Here is an 18,476-nt window from a genome sequence, read left to right as displayed (position 1 = left end):
ATGTACATTATGTCAAATGATTCATAACTTCAACTCCACTGCCTGTGAGAGGCAAGACAACTTGCTCAGACGTGCACCTCTCAAATTCGCTAAGAACAGCCCCGCATTAAGTGATCCAAGAGATACAGGTGATACTATCAGAGGAAGCTAAGAAATGAGTTGCTGTATCTATGTAGTTACCATGCAGCAACACAGTTAGATGCAACTACCCCGCTTCTTGGAAGGCTGGCAGATTTGCTAGAGTTCCCTAGAAACTACCTTGTAAACACCAGTTATTTCTCGGTCAGGAAAAACAGTCTCTCCGAAAACAAACACTGACTTACCAAAAGTAACAATTCTCACAGTGATTGACTTTTAAAATAAACAAACAAATGAACACCATGCCCTTTTTTCTGTCATATTTATTGTTCTTTTGGGAGGCACAATGGGAATTTCAGCTTTCGCTCATTTTCTTTTCCCTTGCAAAACAGCAGGGTACAGGTTACAGCCATCAATCTGCAAACAGTATATACTTCAGAAGGTTTCCAATTAAATTTTCACATTTCCTGATGATAAAAAAAGGCACATGTGCCAGACAGCAGCAGTAGCTGAAATAAGAATAGTTTAAGCAATACTTGCTTAAAAAGCTGCACTGACTGCTATTTTAAGGCAGGTTTGGTGAAAGTTTGACAAGCAATTTCCTCAGGAAATGAAAAGAATTTTGCCTACAGAAATACATTAACTTTGACTGAAAAGAGGCTTTCAGAAAATACTTAATCAGTGTGAAATTATATTGACGTTACACTTCCTTTAGTTAGAAAGACATTAATGAATCTTTTTGTTCAGAATTCAGACTTCTCAGCTATTCCTTTACCTTGCAGGAATGGCACAAAACGAAGGCAGGTAGTGATGCTTTATTGTCACAAAAGGCAGAAGTTTCTCAGGGAATTAGTAATTCGGGCAACACTGCAGTCTCCATAATCTCTCAGGCTGTGTTCTCAATGATGAGAGCAATACCTTGACCACCGCCAATGCAAGCTGACCCAACTGCATATTTGCCGCCACGACGCCTGTACAGAAAAAATTACAGTGCAAATTATTTACATTTATGAAACCATAGTAGCTGTTGTCCTGATTTTATGAAAGGAAACTAGCTATCCCCCCCCCCCGCCAATGCAAGCTGACCCAACTGCATATTTGCCGCCACGACGCCTGTACAGAAAAAATTACAGTGCAAATTATTTACATTTATGAAACCATAGTAGCTGTTGTCCTGATTTTATGAAAGGAAACTAGCTATCAACTAGGTACTACTAAAGATGACGTTTTAGAATGTGTATGTTCTTCTTTTCCTAGAAATATATCATGAAGCCTCAACTGATGTTGAAATATTTCTGTAGAAAACCAAGGAGTTGCAGGTCTGAGTCTTTTACCATGTAAAAGACGGTACGTTATATTGTTTTTAGGAATACAAAATGGTAAGGAATGACATTACGGGACACTTGTGGTTTCAACACATAATAAAAATGGCATAAGTAAAATAGAATTTTATTGCCAAGGTAGTTTGTAAAAGCTGAGTTTTCTACAGTCACACTCCAAGAAACAGTTTTCTGCAAGGTGCAAATTAACTGAGGCTTTATGGCTGAACACTAATATAGTGTTGCAAGTACAAGCAAAAAGATACAGTGATCTCTGCCCTGAGGGGGGGGGGGGAAGAAAAAAGAAAATTCAGATTAAAATGGTGCTAAGCATATCAAGCAAGCCAAAAGAGTCAAAATTTCTGAAAATGGACCAAAGGAGAAAGGTGGTGATGACAAAGCCTTTTAAATGGATGCTGTTAAGAAAAGAACAGACTTTGCTCAAAGGCCATTTCAATAAAGGAAACCTTCCCACTGACTACTGCGGGCTTGGATCAGATCTAGAGGAAGCAGAAAATCCTGTAATGACAACAGAATGGAATAAGAGGTAAGCTGCAGGACCTGGACTACAGCACAAAGGTAACAAATTTGTACGGAAAGCGGTACGCTTCGGTGTGGAGAGTTTTAAGTCAGCAGACTGGAAGATTTTAGTCACACAGTATCCATACTAAAAATCTTTTGCAGGTGTAAATACATCAAGCATTGCATTCACGACCAGCAGCTATCAGCTACGTACATACCTTAATTCATGAACCAGATGAGCTGTGATCCGTGATCCTGAAGCACCCAAAGGATGACCTATAGCGATGGCACCTCCGTTGACATTGGTTTTTTCAGGGTCAAGGCCCAAAACTTTTTCGACAGCTAGATACTGAGGTGCAAATGCCTCATTCACCTAAAACATCAGAGAAACAATACAACTGTTCGTGTCCGACTTTCCACACAAGCTTTCAGCAGAATGTCTGCACACAAGATTAAATGAGGTGTGCTTCTTCTCCAGGTCATTTTGATTGAGAAAAACATTGTGTTTCTAAAAGCGTACTCAGACAACATACAAATTGTCAGGCCAACCCAATGGAAATTCAAATCCTTCTGGCACATGTGATACAAAGCAAGTATGTAGTATATTTTATAAAAAAAAGGCGTGGTATATTCTGATGCAATGTGTTCATGAAGAGCCTATTGCTCTGACAAAAAATGGCCTTCTTCACAAATGGAGAAGCGTGACTAACTTAAAACATTAACAGTCCAGCCAACAGAGTAAAACCTCATGTCACATGAGGATATTTTTTTCCATGGAATGCTATCACACCGTTTTCAATTTCCACGTGCCTGAGATTTTTGTAATGACTGTGCAACTGTGTGGTAGAAACTAGATGGATAGAGGTCAGGCAGGCGAGGTGAGTCAGGTGGGCTCCAGGCATGCGGAAACACCTACCTTGTGATGACGGGCTACATGAGTGGAATGTTTCTGCTAAAAAGATCAGGAGTAACCTCACTGTTCATGTTAAAACTCCTTACCTCTACCAAATCCATGTCTTTCAGGGTCAATCCTGCTTTCTTCAGAACCTCGGTAATTGCAGGTACAGGGCCTATTTGGAAATTGTATGCACAGTTAGTTAAATAAATAAATAAATAAATAAAGGCTTATAAACATGTTATACATAGGATAGCTTCGTAAAGCCTCATCAGCTCCCCTCCCATGAGCCTCTGTGCAGCCAATGAATTCTGATATGCCACTCACCTGCTTTATTAGGTGGTAAGAGAACTCCTAAATCTCAAAACTGTTTGGCAGCCTTCTCAACACACTGCCAGGGGAAGTTAGGAGTGACACATAGTGCACAGCTATGTTGGTAAACACACGCATAGCTTTCAAGTCAAGAGAACTGACAGTCCCCAGCCAAATAAAACAACTTCACGACAGTTTTGAGGCATTCTCCTTCCCAGTACTCTTAGTTCAGCTTATTCTTTCCTCACAACTTGCAGCCTCCAGGTATACAAAAAAGAAAAAGGCAGGCTGTTCTAGAGTTTGCTGGTCACGTGTTTATATTAAAACAACAATACTTATAACTAATTTACCTGAGAATCTTCTAGTCAAAAAACCTAAGAATAAAATGTACCCTTGGACCCAGGTCCCAGCCAATTGAAGACAGTAAGATTGTTTTTGAGAATATTACAGAGTTTGGCAATAAATCTTCTCTGGAAGAAAGCTGACATCTGCGACCTAGTATAATCCACTAGCGGAGATTAATCTCAAAGCACAGCTACCTAAGGAAAGAGACACTCAAAGAGAATTTGAAAGGGCTAATTAGGTACGTGCTTGTAGGACAAAGATACTGAGATGTTAGATGGCAGCTGATCATTAGACAAAAAAACCCAATCCTAAAATGTTAACAATCCTAAATGCTATCTCACTACCAAAAAATGGTGCTGAAAACTCGTAGCTCAAAGAATAAAAAACATAAAAATAAGTAAATGACTGAAGAGACAGAAAAATTAAAAGAAGGGCCCAGTTCAAAGTTCAATGGATTATTAGAAAGCCTCAGGCGGCTTAATACTAGACTCTAAATGCATCTCATTACGGACGGATTTTAGTATGCCCGTTACGTGTGAGAGTAATGGGAGGGTCTCATGTGGACAATGCAAAGACCATTAATGACAGCCAAGTAGACTTTTCCCCCCCCTCTCTCCCTCTCTTTTTTTTTTTTTAAATAATGAATTTTCTCACTAGACATTGTGAGGCAGGACTCCCTATCACTATCAGTATGTGAAAGGGCAGTTGCTCAGTCTGAGCTCCTGTTCTCAGACCTGTTGCTGTCATGTCGATGAATCTCATCTGGTCTTTTTGAGTTGCTGGGGACAAGCTGTGGTGTTAAGGAGTTGGGATACTAACTGTTTCTCCGTATGATTTATGAAGTTTTTAAACAAGCTAAAAGAGTTGCCTGACCTAGAAAGAAAGGGCTAATTTAGAAAGCACAATGACAGCATGAAGTCTAGCGAAAGAAACCCTCCCTCTACATTTGCTTTGAAGGCTGCGTTAGTCAGATAGTCCGATCAAGAAAAGAAATCCGACAATGATTCATTTGCATTTCTACTGACACATGGAAGCAGTCAATAATGATCTCTCTGAACAGAATGGCAGAAAGGAAAAGTGATGCTGGGATACAATGCTGTCTACAAACTAAACAGAAGGGAAAAATCCTGGGATGTCTGGATTGGCTTTGAGGGTTTGTTTGCGTTAACAGCTACTTGATTAGGAAGCATAAAATATGGGACTAACAAAAAAGAGAAGTAGTTGGTTTGCCAAAATAACACCTGAACGGATGTGTATCCTGGAATCCGATCTTAGCTTGAGCAACTGAGTAACTGCTGAAAGGGGTACACATAGCCAATACTCCGTCAGCAAGAGGTGAGGAAGACAACTCATACTTACACATTTAATAATGGGATTTAAAGCTTACAGGAAACTAAAATGAATTTCAGGAGAAAACTGGCTTTAAAAAAATTGAGAGTGCCTATTTTCTTGACTTACTAACAGAGAGAGTAAAAATGAAAAAAAAAAAAAAAAAAAAAAGAAAAAAAGGTGTCTGGGGGACTATAGTTCAGTGCTAATGCTATAGGTCAGGCACCAGACATCCCCCTTCAGCCAAACTGAGGGGTAAGTCAGTCTCTCTGCATGAGAGGGATGGACTGAAGCAGTGGAACGGACAGTCTCGCTGCAGTAAGCCACACAAATGTCTTCAGAGCCAGCAGACTCACCACTGCAGCCTCCCTTTCTTTCCTTTAGAATGCCCAACGCAAGAATATTTTAATGCTGCTTGATGCTGTAAAATAATGCGCTTTATTGCAACTTACCAATGCCCATTATGGAAGGGTCACAGCCAGCTGAGTGATAGGCTACTACTCTTGCCAGAGGAGTAAGACTGTGCTTTTTAAGTGCTGATTCGCTGGCAACGATGACTGCACCAGCTCCATCACACACCCCCTTGCAGTAAGAGAGAAAAGCATTCTTAGTGGAGAAAATACAAACAAAACAACCCCACACTTTAAACTAAATATGCCCCTCAAAAAAAGCTTGAGTCCAAGACACTATTATTAACACTTAACAGACAATTGTATTAGTGTTCATTCAAAACAACAAACCACAATCTTTCACTGTTCTGTGGCCTGTGAAAGAAAGTTAAATATAGATGTTAAATTAATTTCAATGTTTTAGAAAAGTAAAATACACTTTTGCCACTTAAAGTCTCCCTTACACTGGAAACATCATTCTGTAGACTTGCAAGAACACTATTAATATTGGATAATGTATGTACTATTAATTATAAAAGATACTTTACAGACACCCATACTTACTGTGGCTATGATCTATTTTAGGCAGGAATTCAGATTTTATGATCACAGTGGTCCTTCTGGCCCAAAGAACATTAATCAATTGATTTAAGATAATGACTGTAAGAGGAACAGTCCGTAATGACATGCTGCTAAGCACCCAGTCTACTCTGGGTAAGAGTAAAATGTGGTTTGGACTAGAGAGGATACTAATTGTGGTACAAAGATGAGCAGCAGCAGCATGCCCACTAATACAATGCATGATTTGTAAAGCAAATGTTCAGTAATCATTGCCCCCAAAAGAAAGGAGAATGGCTAATTCTACACAGCTGCTGCAGGTTATCAACTGCATAATCCAAGGCTGATGAGCGAGTTAATGCCTCACTAAAAGAACAGTGACAAGCCACAGAACCAAATTTTAGGACATAGGAGCAGACTGAAGGATCCCCTGCCATCTTGGGGCTGGAACAGTCAACCAGGGGCATTCAATTACAGAACTAGAAATCATTTTCGTCAGGAGACACCGCTGACAGCCAAAGGTGGCTCAGTGAGACATAAATACAGTGACAATAAAGCTGGAGAACCTTAGAGGTGACACTTTCACAACCCAAGGCTTTGACGTACTCACTGAAGCATTCCCAGCAGTCACCGTTCCATCCTTTTTAAAGATAGACGGGAGTTTTGCCAATTGTTCCAGAGTGGTCTGGGGTTTTGGGTGCTCGTCCTTTTGCATGCTTTCTTTCCCCTTTTTTGTTTTCACTTCAATTGGTGCCATCTCAGCATTAAAGTAACCAGCATCATGAGCTGCAACCACAAAAAGGAAAATAAAAGGACTCTGATAAAAATATCAAGATGATTGCGCAGCATGACCAATAATCCTATTTTCATGTGCACACAACTTTTGCTCTATTTTAACGAAGAGCTCAGGGACAGTACTGTTTATGCTTTTTTTTTGTTTACATAGGCTGGTTGGTGTTTTATTGTTTGTTTTTTTAGAAACTGGGCAAAAACTCTACAAGTACGTTCTCAAACTTCTCCAAAGAAAGTCTCAAATATTAAAGTGTTATTTCAGCTTTAAATAACTGAACTCTTTTTTTTTTAACCACTAGATTTACTTTTGGTACACATCCCCCTGTATTGTTGCTTTATTCTACAGCTCTGTCACTTATCAGAGGGCCAAGAAGCTGTAAATCTCACTCAGAGAGGAATGTGAAAAAAATCCTGAGCCACATTTTCTCTGTTGATAATCAACATCAGCTATTGTTTAACAATTACAATCCTGTTCAAGCTGCTCCTCCACAGCATCTCACAGTCAAGTCACAATCTTAGAACGCGATTCAGCTGCCTAAACAACCTGAGACAATTCAAGGCATTGTAGGTATCTAAGATGCCTGTAAGAGCATCTGGCCACACCACCTAAGATGACATTAGATGCCAATATTCAGGCAACTAAATGCTACCTTTTGTGTCCACAACGTTGATCTGAACATATTTGATTTAAAAACAAAACAACTCCCATCTCCCAAAACTGAACCAAGACTCCCAGCCACTTCAAATCATTCCACAAATGCAACCCTAAGGGATTTAAAACTAAGACACTGAAATTGCCAGAGCTGATGTTTTTTAGCTACCTCTGAACTTTCTCAGTAAATTCTACAACATCTTTTTCTTTCCTGATTAGCCCCAGGACTCTCTCTTTAGTGTGGAATAAGATGAGCTGGTCATAACAAGCAGAAATAAAAACAGCAAAGCAAAATCCTAGGAAACAAGAAAGAAGCAAAAGCCTCTTCAGGGGTGCAGTTTCTAAAAAAGGCTCCAGGAATGACAGGAGTTAGCTAACAAGATCAGCAGGGAAGGTAACACACAACCGAGAAAAGTTACAAAAAGCACTGCTACACCCACTGAAAAAAACCCACAAAATCTTCCTTCGAGAGCAGCAGCTGTTAAAAAGCACCATCATTAGAATCTAAAAGTATGCTGAGATCTTTGCTTCTTATGTTCACCTTTGGATTGCAATGTATGTTGAAGCCCCAGGACGACCACTACACATTCTACTGGCTTTTGGCCTACCATCCTGTTGACATTATCAATCAATGTCACAGTAACCCCATGCCTCTGAATTATGGCTTTGGCATGTAAACCAGCCAGAGAACAGTTTAAATGCAGGTCCTGAACAAATATCCCCTCTTCAGATTCCATCTTCTCTAACTGTCCAAGGGTTGTAGACTAGCGTATGATTTGCAAAAGGAAGAAAAAGGATTTAGATCAGTTATAGCACATGCTGGCATGCAAGAAGGGTGTGGGTCGCTGTGGGAGAGGACTGCTCTGCAGTGAAGCGGAAAGAAAGGAGAGGAGTCAGGCATGCCTGGGGCAACGCTGCTCTGCTGCAGGGAAGACAAAGGCAAGGCACCCCACCAAAAGGCGCGCCAGCAAGCTACATTCATGAACATGGATCCTGTTCAGGCAGGAGGTGACACGTGACAGGCCTGAACAGCTACTGAATGTCCACTAGGAAGACGCAGCAAGCCAGTGGAAAGGGGCTCCTTACTTAACCTGCTGATAGGCACAACACCTGACTCGGTATATTCAAAGTCAAACCCCCTAGGGAGTGGGCTACTTGTATCACAGGGCAAACAAAAGCATGAATTACAGTATCCGCAAATCAAAAGACAAATTACACCAAGATGCATGAGCTACACAAAACTTAAAAATACTTTGAATCGATGCTAAAAACTGACTAGATTTGAAACTGGTATCATATAAACGCTTCCATTCCTAAATTTACTAACCAGCTTTGCATCTCTGTTGCGTTTTGAATGCGTATCGGTCACAGTCCTCTCGCGTGATGTTGTATTTTGCAGCCAGATTTTCAGCTGTAACTGCCATAGGTATTTTAACATGCGTATCTGTTAGACCTTCCCACAGTGTGTCTTCCAACTGCATGGAACATTATGAAAAGAAAATTATAAAGCACTGCAATATTAACATTTATTATTGACAGTTTCTAATTATTCAGCAGCCACTTGGAAACTAACATCTCTTTGTAAAATTAACTCAGGTTACCTACAGATACTTTATTTAAATTAGAACAAACACACTGCAAAACAGTATGCAAGTTCTTGTGTATTATTTTAGTTAATCTACGTTGTGCTCTAGTGTGGTTCTTTCCGCTCATATGTGGCCCTGAGAGGTTTGGGAAAAGCCTATGGTTCTTAGCATTTCAACATATTTCACTGCTTCATGAATTATTTATTAGAGACCTGTGAGAAAACACACCTGTCTTTCTGGTTACCAAGAAGGACAGGTGAGGAACTGAAAAGGCATAGCAGCCTACCGATTCTTCGGCTCTCTCTCTACTGCCAAGTAAAATAACCTTACTTGAGTCAAAGGTTTCTGTGGGTAAAACATCTCAGGTGAGAAAATACGCAAGTCTAACTTCACTTAACCTGATAAAGGCAGTCCAGATGGGTTTTGTCACCTCTCTGTCACCAGTAAAGTTCCGCAAGATAAATCACTCATTCACCTGCAACTGTACAATTCAACTATCTTCATGGTAAGAACCCAGTGGCACCTACGGAGACTCAGTGTCATCAGCAACCCTGTGAAGGTGTTCCCCGTAGGTACTGAGGCTCAGTCAACAGTGCCGCACCAGATTCACAGAACAGAGTCAAGCATACCTCATGTTCACCATCGTCATAATGGAAAAACAGCGTAGAAAAAACCAAAGGGCTGAAACACTGAAATACCCCAATTTAGCATTTTGATGTTGGTTATGACACACTGAATAAATGGTAATCATCAGAGCAGAACTGGATCCTGCTCCAAATTTCCTACAGTATTCACTAAGGATATATCTTCAGGAGATAATGTAAAAATAATTTCTCTGTCAATGGATTTATTTTCAATTTACCATTTTTAAAATGCTTACAACTTGGAGGTATACATGTCTTTTACCAGTCTATCTACCCATTGCTAGCCTTACTAGCTTCACCTAAACTTTGTATGCCTCTATTTCACTGCCTCTGACATCAGAAAATTTTTTATATTATATACAGTACTTTGATGGGAGGTACCAAGTGAACTAAGTTTTGTGTCTAAGAGTTTATTGATATGTTTAACATGGAACAGGAGTTCAAAGATAGTTTTGGAAAAGTTAGAAAACTGGCATGCTTAACAAAATTGCCTGAACCTACTGTTTTCATAATGACTGAATAAATGCTTTGGACAACTAAATCAGGATCTAATCTCCAGTAATTTCATTAGCAAGGATATAGCGTCTACAGGCCCAATACTTTACGTTGCTGTGTAAACATGACTTTATTCACAGGGAAACAGAAAAAGTAAAAAAAAAGTACTAGACCTTGAGTTCTGCTCCTAATCTGGTTCCAAATCGAATGTTTCGAACTGCATAAGGAGCCTGACTCATATTTTCAGCTCCACCACACAGAACAACTTCTGAGTCATTAAGGCAAATTTCCTGTTAACAGAAAAACAAAACAGATCTAGGATTTAGTTTGCTGGTTTTGTAAGACAATAACAACTGTTTTAGAAAAAGACCCCGTCACCTACAAAGCCACACACAGAGAATGAATTCATGCTTAGCCATGTGTATATTTATGAAGGGTTTACCCTTCTATTAAGATTGGGGTCTGCCTCTTTCATTACGTGTTCCTTCTTCTTCCTTTCAGCAAGGAATGATTATATCAATGAGGGAGGAAGAGAATATGGGTGCACGCGTGTGACAGGACTGATGGACAAAGCCATTACGCATCTGCATGCTTGTGTGGTGAGGTTCACAGGTGGTTGAACTTTTTTTTTTTTGGAGCTCCTAATCTTCTCAAAAGGAACACAAATTAAACCTCAAAGCCTGAAACTAGACCTTACGATTCTAAAAAAAAGGGGACATCATTTTAGAAAACATTAGCCAGGTAGGCTGCCAAAAGAAACCCCCAAAACGCACTAATTCATCACTGACAAATCGCACAGAACCTAAAAGTCCCAATTCCTAAACGCACCATCAGACCACTCAAAAATTCTGCTTCCTTAAAATGATTCACTCGGACAGTTAAGGTTATTTGTGTACTGGAATGGAAGCAGATGAAATTATCTTGATATGCATTTCAGATGACTAGTCAATAATTACTACGACTGATTTGCAGTAATATGTGCTGAGATGCACCCTATGGTTACCAAAAACTTTGTGCACATTTAAGAAGCTCAGAATAGAATCCGCAGCTTTGTTGTGTGCCAGAGAAATACAGAAACGTTAGCTGCATTGATGAAATGCCATCTTTGGAAAAGACCTCGCAACCATACTTTCAATGTAAGTGGTCAAATTCTCCACCAGATTTTTTCAGTGTAGGCTAACGTGTGTATAGCCTTTGCAGAAAGCACTAGAAAAAACAGTTACATGGATATTATTGTAAACATGTAACCTTAACTCGACATTGTCTTCCACAATTTTTCCTCTAGAGGATCAGACCTAAAATAATTCTCTAGGCAATGGGAACTTCTTTAAAAAAAAAAAAACCCACAACTATGTGCTTGCTCAAATATTCATAAAATACCCTTTAATTTTGTAAAGTCTAGACCACTGCTAGTCGTAGACCACTGATCTCTATGAACAAATGAAATAAATATCACTGTACCACTGTACCATCTTACTCAGTGGTTTTGGCCAACCACTCAAAGAGAAGGTGATTTTATTCTATTTTAGAAGAAATGACGCTATAAATTATCTAACCCATGAGAGGGTTCAGATCTTTGAACAAAAAGACACTTAAAAAGCACAAGTTGCTGCTTAGCTAGCTAGCTAGGTGAGAATATAAACAATGATCAAAAGATGAAAGCGTCCTGTTGTGGTTCTGATGCCCAGTAATTCCAATTCATACAAACAGGATCACAGAATGCAACTATTGCACAGCTGAGCTCTATTTCACTGGCTAACACTTGCTGCATTCCTTAGATGAAACTCAAAATAGCTACAACGATGATTTTTAAAACCAACCACAAAATATGGCACTGTGGAGGCTGAACTCTTGCACAAAACCATGCAGGGCAATAGGAAGTCCCTACCAGCGGTGGCTAAAAATCCATGATAAGACTCATCCCAAACACGAAGTACACATTTCTACACCCGTCTCTTCTCTCATGTTAACAGTCTGATGAAGGTTACAACTAATACAGAAAGAAAGAGCTTTGTACCTGACATCCACTGGCAATGGATTGGAAACCAGAGCCACAAAGTCTGTTGACAGTGAGGGCTGGAACTGGGACAGGAATTCCCACACGTAAACCAACATGTCTTGCAATATAAATCGCATCTGCGGAGCTCTGCAGACAGAACAAACAGGAGGTTTTGTTACACTCTAGTTTCTTTGGAAAGTAAAAGACTTGATGGAAAGTCAGAATGGTGTAATTGCATCACTGATATGCGTGTGTTCAACAGAAATCTGAAGTCATAACTTTGCTTCACTTCAAAACTCAGAATGGTGTAATTGCATCACTGATATGTGTGTGTTCAACAGAAATCTGAAGTCATAAGAAGCACTTTGCTTCACATGAAAAACACACCATCCTATATGATCAAAAAGGACCAATGTCTTAATACGCGTTTTAAAGAAACTCCGTGTCGTAAAGGCTAGACATCAGGCCAAAAACGGGACTACAGATGTTAAGACTGAAGTCAGCAACTTAATAGTCTTATGTTTTCCCTTATCCCTTATTTTCAAAGCAGCATACACACAACAGACTGACATAAGACCAGATTCTGACTGGCAAGCAGCACTTGTTTCAAGGTAAATTAAAATTCCTCAGACTAACAGGGGGAGGCCCCCAAAAAACAGACAGTGTGGAAAATGCGGAGATGCCATTGCTGCTTCATATCCACCTTGTGAAATTTCGTAACTGTGTTGTTCTAATTGGACACTGGCCTGTTCTAACATTGAAATCTCATTCCTCCAAAACTTTTCAAAGATGGTTATATCAGACTTCTACTTGAAAAGCAAAGTAGTGCACACAGAGCAGCCTGCTTCAGAACCCGCTCCTTTAATAAACCAGGCTCCAACATGAGATGAAACAAAAATAATGAGGCTTTTGCATTTCAACTACTGAGTCAGCAGATGATGGCGAGCGCAGGTACAGAATAAAAAATTTTAACAGCACTGCTATAGGTTTGTAATGGACCTTTTCCAAACAGAGAGAACACTCATGCTCTTGGGGATCATGCCCTAAGCTAATATGTATTATAAAGACAAAGCTCTGTGCACAATGCTACCTGCCAATGCAAGTTCAGGGGGAAAAAAAAAAATTTAATCAAGCCACTTCTGCTGAAGAAGGGGAGTTTAAAATGGTCATACATTCATAGTTATTTAAACTTAATCATATAATATTTAAAAGGAATCCAGAACTAAAAAAAGAAAATCTATTGGGATGGGGAAATATGATGCAAAGGAAAAGAAATGTCATTTCAACATGAAAAGACCTTTTTTTTATTAGGAGAAAGCTATTTTTCTGTGAAAGTATTACAGGAGATTTGGATGCTGCAATTTTTTTTCTTAGGCCACAAACAGTTCTTACAAAACCTAAAAAGTTGAATAAAAGAAGCTGAGATGGTAGCTGTAGGGGACAGAATAACCAAAAGCTACTCTTTTGGCTGAAAATCCTTAAGAAGGAATACTGCATGTTTGTTCACTTATCATGAAAGTTCTCAGGTATTTTTCTTCTGCACCCTTGAAACACTCAATGCAAAATAAGGCTGCCTAACCTTAATAATGGTGAAGTCAGAATACAAACCAAAACCAACCAGAAATGCTCTTTGCTGTCTTGCCTAAAACAAAGACCCTAATCTAGATACGTGGATAATTGCAGTTTTGCAATGCTGGTGCCCTGCATACAATAGGATCTACACCACAAGCTCTTTGGAAAAGCTATGATTGTCCAAATCCACGGCATGTATCCCTTCAGCTCAAAGTAAACTCATGTTCACTCAAAAAAATTCTATTTAGAAAACTCAAGGGAAGTGGGCTCAAATCAGTTACAGCCTCCAGAAAGAAAGGGATTTATCTATTTCAGTGAAAACTCACTGATCATTTGAGTTCCACAGCTCAAGTCATTAAAATAGGAAAAATGTGCCAGGGATTACCAACTAACCGCTCAATGAATCCGCATTTTTAAATCAGCTTGTCCTACTTTAAACTACCTTTGGTACCAAAAAAAGAAAGCTAAGCCTTGCTCCCAATAATATCACAAATCATGCAGGGTACATCCCTTAAACGTGAACAGGAAACACTACACTATAATCGCTACTTACCCATTCCATTTCCACCCCTTTGGTTTATTCTTGGCTGCAAAGCAGAGGTAGCTATCTATAGGACCACACTGAAGGAGACGACTGAAATAATCACTGACCAGCAAATTTTCCATGCTACCAACCTGCATGACACTGCCGACAATGACACTGTCAATGATCTCAGGAGAGACCTTGCCAGCAGCCAGCGCAGCTCGAGCAGCGTGTTCTGTCAGATCGGTGGCTGTGAAGTCCTTCAGCAAACCTCCATAGGTCCCGAAAGGAGTTCGCTTCGCCGCAACAATGAATACACCTGCAACAGAAGCAAGAATTATCCAGATGTGCAGAGTCTAACAAACAGAAAATCACCAAGTCAGCCTCAACTGAATAACACCCTAAATTCACAAGAGGCTTTGTAAATAAATATAGACAATGTGAAGCCACGCAGTTCAAGATAAATAAGCCATACGATATAGCAATACTTTAGACTGGGAAGGTATGCAGAATTAATGATCAGAAAGAAAAGCTGGGAAGATTCCAGAAATACCTCTTTTCCACAAAGAGGCTTGAAAAAAACAGATAATTTGGATACTGGGCAGACAAAGGAGGCTGCCACACCACATCAGACATCAGCGCTAGTGTACTAAAAGCGTGAAAGTAACATTCATGAAATCCCACAGTGGACACCTGTGAAATAATCAGATGAGGAACAGTTCTTTTAAGAAACAAAGAGACCATTCCCTCATCCTAGAAAAATCAGCAGATTTGTGGCTTATACTCTGAAACAGTTTTCACGAAGAATAAAAAAAAAACAAAAAACAATAAAGCAAACCAAAAAATCTTTTTATATGCATTTTATCTTTGATTCCTTTAAGAGGAAAAACATTCCCTAATCAAAAACTTCATGGTATTTCCAGAATTACACAGGCCATCTAAACTGCACTAGCATCGGTCTTCAGTTTCTGAGAAGAAAATCCAGTTTTCAACAGGCAGGAGAACGTGTGCAAGCGCATGCATACAAGTGCATTGGCCAGAAGTAGTCTATATGAATTTCAGCTTGGGAGAAGCTGTCTCTGAACCGAACCGAACATCTACTGACTGCTCGTCACAGCGGCGCTCTGCTTCTGCGTGAGAAACAAGCGGGAGGCAGCCTGTGAACTTTCCCCCAGTTGAACAACAGAGCTCACACACCCCTTTTCTACAGCTGCCATGAAGCCTCCACAGTTATTTTAAGGAACACTAGAAGGATATATTCAGATGTAAGAATGAAGGCAAATGAAAATGCCTGTTCATTAAGCTGCTCATGAACACTGTTTTCAGGCCTTCTGTTAAAGGCCGTGCGATCCATACTCTTTGGCTGGTTTGTCAGAGAGAGGGTGCTCCTCTGTCTCTCATGTACTTGGATCCCAGACCAGGTGATTTACAGAAAAGGGCTTTCCAAACTGGTGAAGGTCAAGCTTGCTCCACTGACAAGGACCTGAATGCAATGTTGGGATCTGAAACAGGCAATGCATATGCTCAGAAGATCATCTGGGAAATACCAAGTAGACTAAGCATGAATTGCAGCTTCAAGGACAGGGAGGAATGCTAAAACCAACGTGGCTTTCAAAACCATGAAGACAGCAAAACAGAGTAACACCCTCACACCCTGATGCTGCCCCTGGGCTTCTTTCTGGGGTACCCAGAAGACCTTAGAAAGAAGTCTTTGCTAAGCACACTACTGCTGCTCCCTTAAAATGTAGTGCTGACACAGTAACTCTTCAAAAACTGAGAAGCAGAATTTATTTCCTCAAAGGAATAAATAGCTGCTAACTATTATACATCCAAAAAGCCCACTCTTGAGGTTTTTAAGTGTAGAGGGAACACCACAGCCACTAAAAATATCTCTCTCTCTCTCGAGGTCTCTGTATATTCAGAGGCTGAAAAGTACCAAAGTTCCGCCAAATGCTCGGAACTAACCCCTTGTATACACATAGTATATGCTATATTCGTCATTGGTTTTCACTCTTCATTTAATCATCATTCAGCTGATACCAGCAAGTAATTCAATTTAATCCAAAACAATTCTTAATCCATTGACTGAAAAGTTTTTACTCTGGTTGTACATATTTTTTCGAAAAAAGCTGAAAACTACTAACAGACACAACATGTGAACCCCTACAATTTTTTGAACAAAGGTGAGGATGCTTTAACTGATTTATGTTTATGGAAAATGGGTGTGTTCAACACAGTCACTCCAGGAGTAGTTCCTGGACTTTCTAAGCATTCAGGTGACAGATTTAAATTTACACCCGTAGTTTTCATTTAACTATCCAAAATGTATTGTATTAACAATAATTTATTGAATGTTAAGTTTGAGTCTTCATTAAATGCTAACAACGCTTGTAAAAAAAAGACCCTTAGCTCTTTTAAGGATGATCTCATGTTCCTAAGCTTATCTTCCCGGCTGCAAAGCAGGCCTTGACACTCATCTTGCCAGCACTCCTCCTGCCCACTGATTCCTGTCCCTCTGTCTCCTCCAAAATCGTGCCAGCACAGCTGGTTGCAAGGCTTTGCTGCAGACCAGCTCAGGGACCTGCTTAAAAGAACTAGCTCTCCTCCCTTTTGGCCAGGTTGTTGGTTATCCACATTATTTGCTGAATCACATAGACTGTGTTGCCTTACAAATAAACAGTCCAGGGGCGAGGATGGAACTTTGCCCTTAAACCTTCCTTTCACAATAATAACAACATCTCTCTCTTTCACAGAGGCTGCTCACTGCTGCCTGGGGCCAAAGTGTAAACGAGACCAGATCACACAACTGCAGTAGCTGAAGACTAACCCAGAGTCGGCAGAAAACGAGGGGCTAATTTTCATTTGGATCAGTTCTGTGACACAGTTCACCTTCTGGCTGCTCAACAGAACAGTAATTCCAGACTAAGAGAGATGGTTGGATTGAACCAGTAAGGGAAGAAGAAGCAGCAGCACAACCTGCATTGAGTTATGCTGAATTAAACTGACCACAGAGCCATACCCCTAAGGGTATATTACTCCAGAGCCTGCCTAATTTTGCTTGATTGGAGACACATCTACAAATGCTACTCCCTCCACAAAACTTCAGGAGGGGCCACTGGGGTGGCTGAAATCCTGAGTGAGAAAGGACTCTGCCGCCTTTGTCAGCTCTTCTTAAGTCCCCGTTAATGTTCTACATTACCATGACAAGACTTCCAGAGTCTCTGCAATTTTCCAAGGTGATAAACACTGAATGAGAGCAGAATACTACCTAATGCATAGGGATCTGGAAACTTTTGGGGCTAGAAAGCAAAGAATCCTTATCAAATATTCAATTCAAAACATCTTTTAATCTGTTTTTGTTAACCACTTGCTGCTAAATGGGGTTCTGCTATTATAGGCCTGCAACATTCTCTAACCCTCCAACATTTCTCAAATGCACTTGGTATGAAAATATTTGTCAGATCCTATTTTGAAGGCCTAAAAACCAATCATTAACCTCCAAAAAAAATAAGGAGCAAGAACAGTGTATGAAAAATATTGTTGCAAGAGATTAGAGAAGATTCTGAAACAGGCATAGAAAACTAACACCAAACAAGTATGGGCAAAGCTTCTCTCTGTATTACCCATTTCAGCAGAGCAATACAGAATTACTGCAACGCTGACTAGACAGGCTTTCAGCACTGAAACCTCAAACCATGACTTATACATACGTTATTATTTAGGTACAGTCTGTCAAGTAGCAAAGCACTGTCAAATAGATAAAAAGCCCTATTTCAATAAATCTCAATTTTGTTTTCAAACAAGATCAGGTATTAAAGGGCATATTTATCTCATTTTAAGAAACACAAAATTTAAACCAGGCTGAGCATAAAGTACTTCTTTACGCAAAACACTTTGAGGAACTGTTAGCACTTACAGAGTTTATCCCGCCCTGTTATGCTAACACAGGCAGGGGCTGGATGTGACAAAATCAACTTTCAGTCACTGACACTTCGAGCGTCGCTTCTAGTCACCGCACACAGACGTGGCCAGTTATTGGGCATACAGACGCACCCTTTGCTATAGGTTGGTTTGTACCATAACTGGCCTAAGCACTGCAGAAAGTCAAACGCAGGATATTCTGTTGTGCAAAGGGTTTGCAGGTTTGCTCAAAACAGGGGCTTGCGACCGACACCGCGCACCCCTTCTCCGCCCTCTGCGCCTAACACGGTTCAGTGTTTTTTGAAAGGTCGCATTTATCTCCAGCTGTGTCTCGCACAGATGCTGACACATAATGGACGAGACAGCGGGGAGGAACCTCCCACCCCCCAGAGAGACAGGAACGGCTTCAGAGGCTCCATTTTGGATTTTCTGACGAACAACGCGAGCTGCCGCCCGCGTTACGGGCCCCTACAACCGGGCCGCCCTTGCGGCCAGGGCTGGGCCTGCCCCGGCGAGGCCCAATCCCGCCATCCCAGGCAGGACAG

At 40.4% G+C, this 18,476-nt stretch overlaps 1 protein-coding gene across 1 annotated transcript in view; it reads right to left on the bottom strand.

The window, feature by feature from the left end:
* Window positions 1-383: 383 nt before the first annotated feature.
* The window catches only part of ACAA2 (acetyl-CoA acyltransferase 2), a 24,278-nt gene continuing 6,185 nt past the window's right edge, over window positions 384-18,476 (bottom strand). The window contains exons 2-10 of the mRNA XM_009273832.1: window positions 14,163-14,366; window positions 11,934-12,062; window positions 10,090-10,206; window positions 8,519-8,666; window positions 6,358-6,533; window positions 5,253-5,382; window positions 2,919-2,989; window positions 2,138-2,292; window positions 384-1,049 (exon numbers count right to left, since the gene is read on the bottom strand). Of these exons, the coding sequence (XP_009272107.1) occupies window positions 965-1,049; window positions 2,138-2,292; window positions 2,919-2,989; window positions 5,253-5,382; window positions 6,358-6,533; window positions 8,519-8,666; window positions 10,090-10,206; window positions 11,934-12,062; window positions 14,163-14,366 (1,215 nt within the window). The 3' untranslated portion in view covers window positions 384-964. The remainder of the gene's footprint in view (window positions 1,050-2,137; window positions 2,293-2,918; window positions 2,990-5,252; window positions 5,383-6,357; window positions 6,534-8,518; window positions 8,667-10,089; window positions 10,207-11,933; window positions 12,063-14,162; window positions 14,367-18,476) is intronic.

This window comes from Aptenodytes forsteri, unplaced genomic scaffold, assembly GCF_000699145.1.
Source record: "Aptenodytes forsteri isolate BGI_AS27 unplaced genomic scaffold, ASM69914v1 Scaffold31, whole genome shotgun sequence".
Lineage (NCBI taxonomy): Eukaryota > Metazoa > Chordata > Aves > Sphenisciformes > Spheniscidae > Aptenodytes > Aptenodytes forsteri.
The sequence above is the reverse complement of the archived record's forward strand: the minus strand, read 5'-3'. Positions and strand labels throughout refer to the sequence as shown.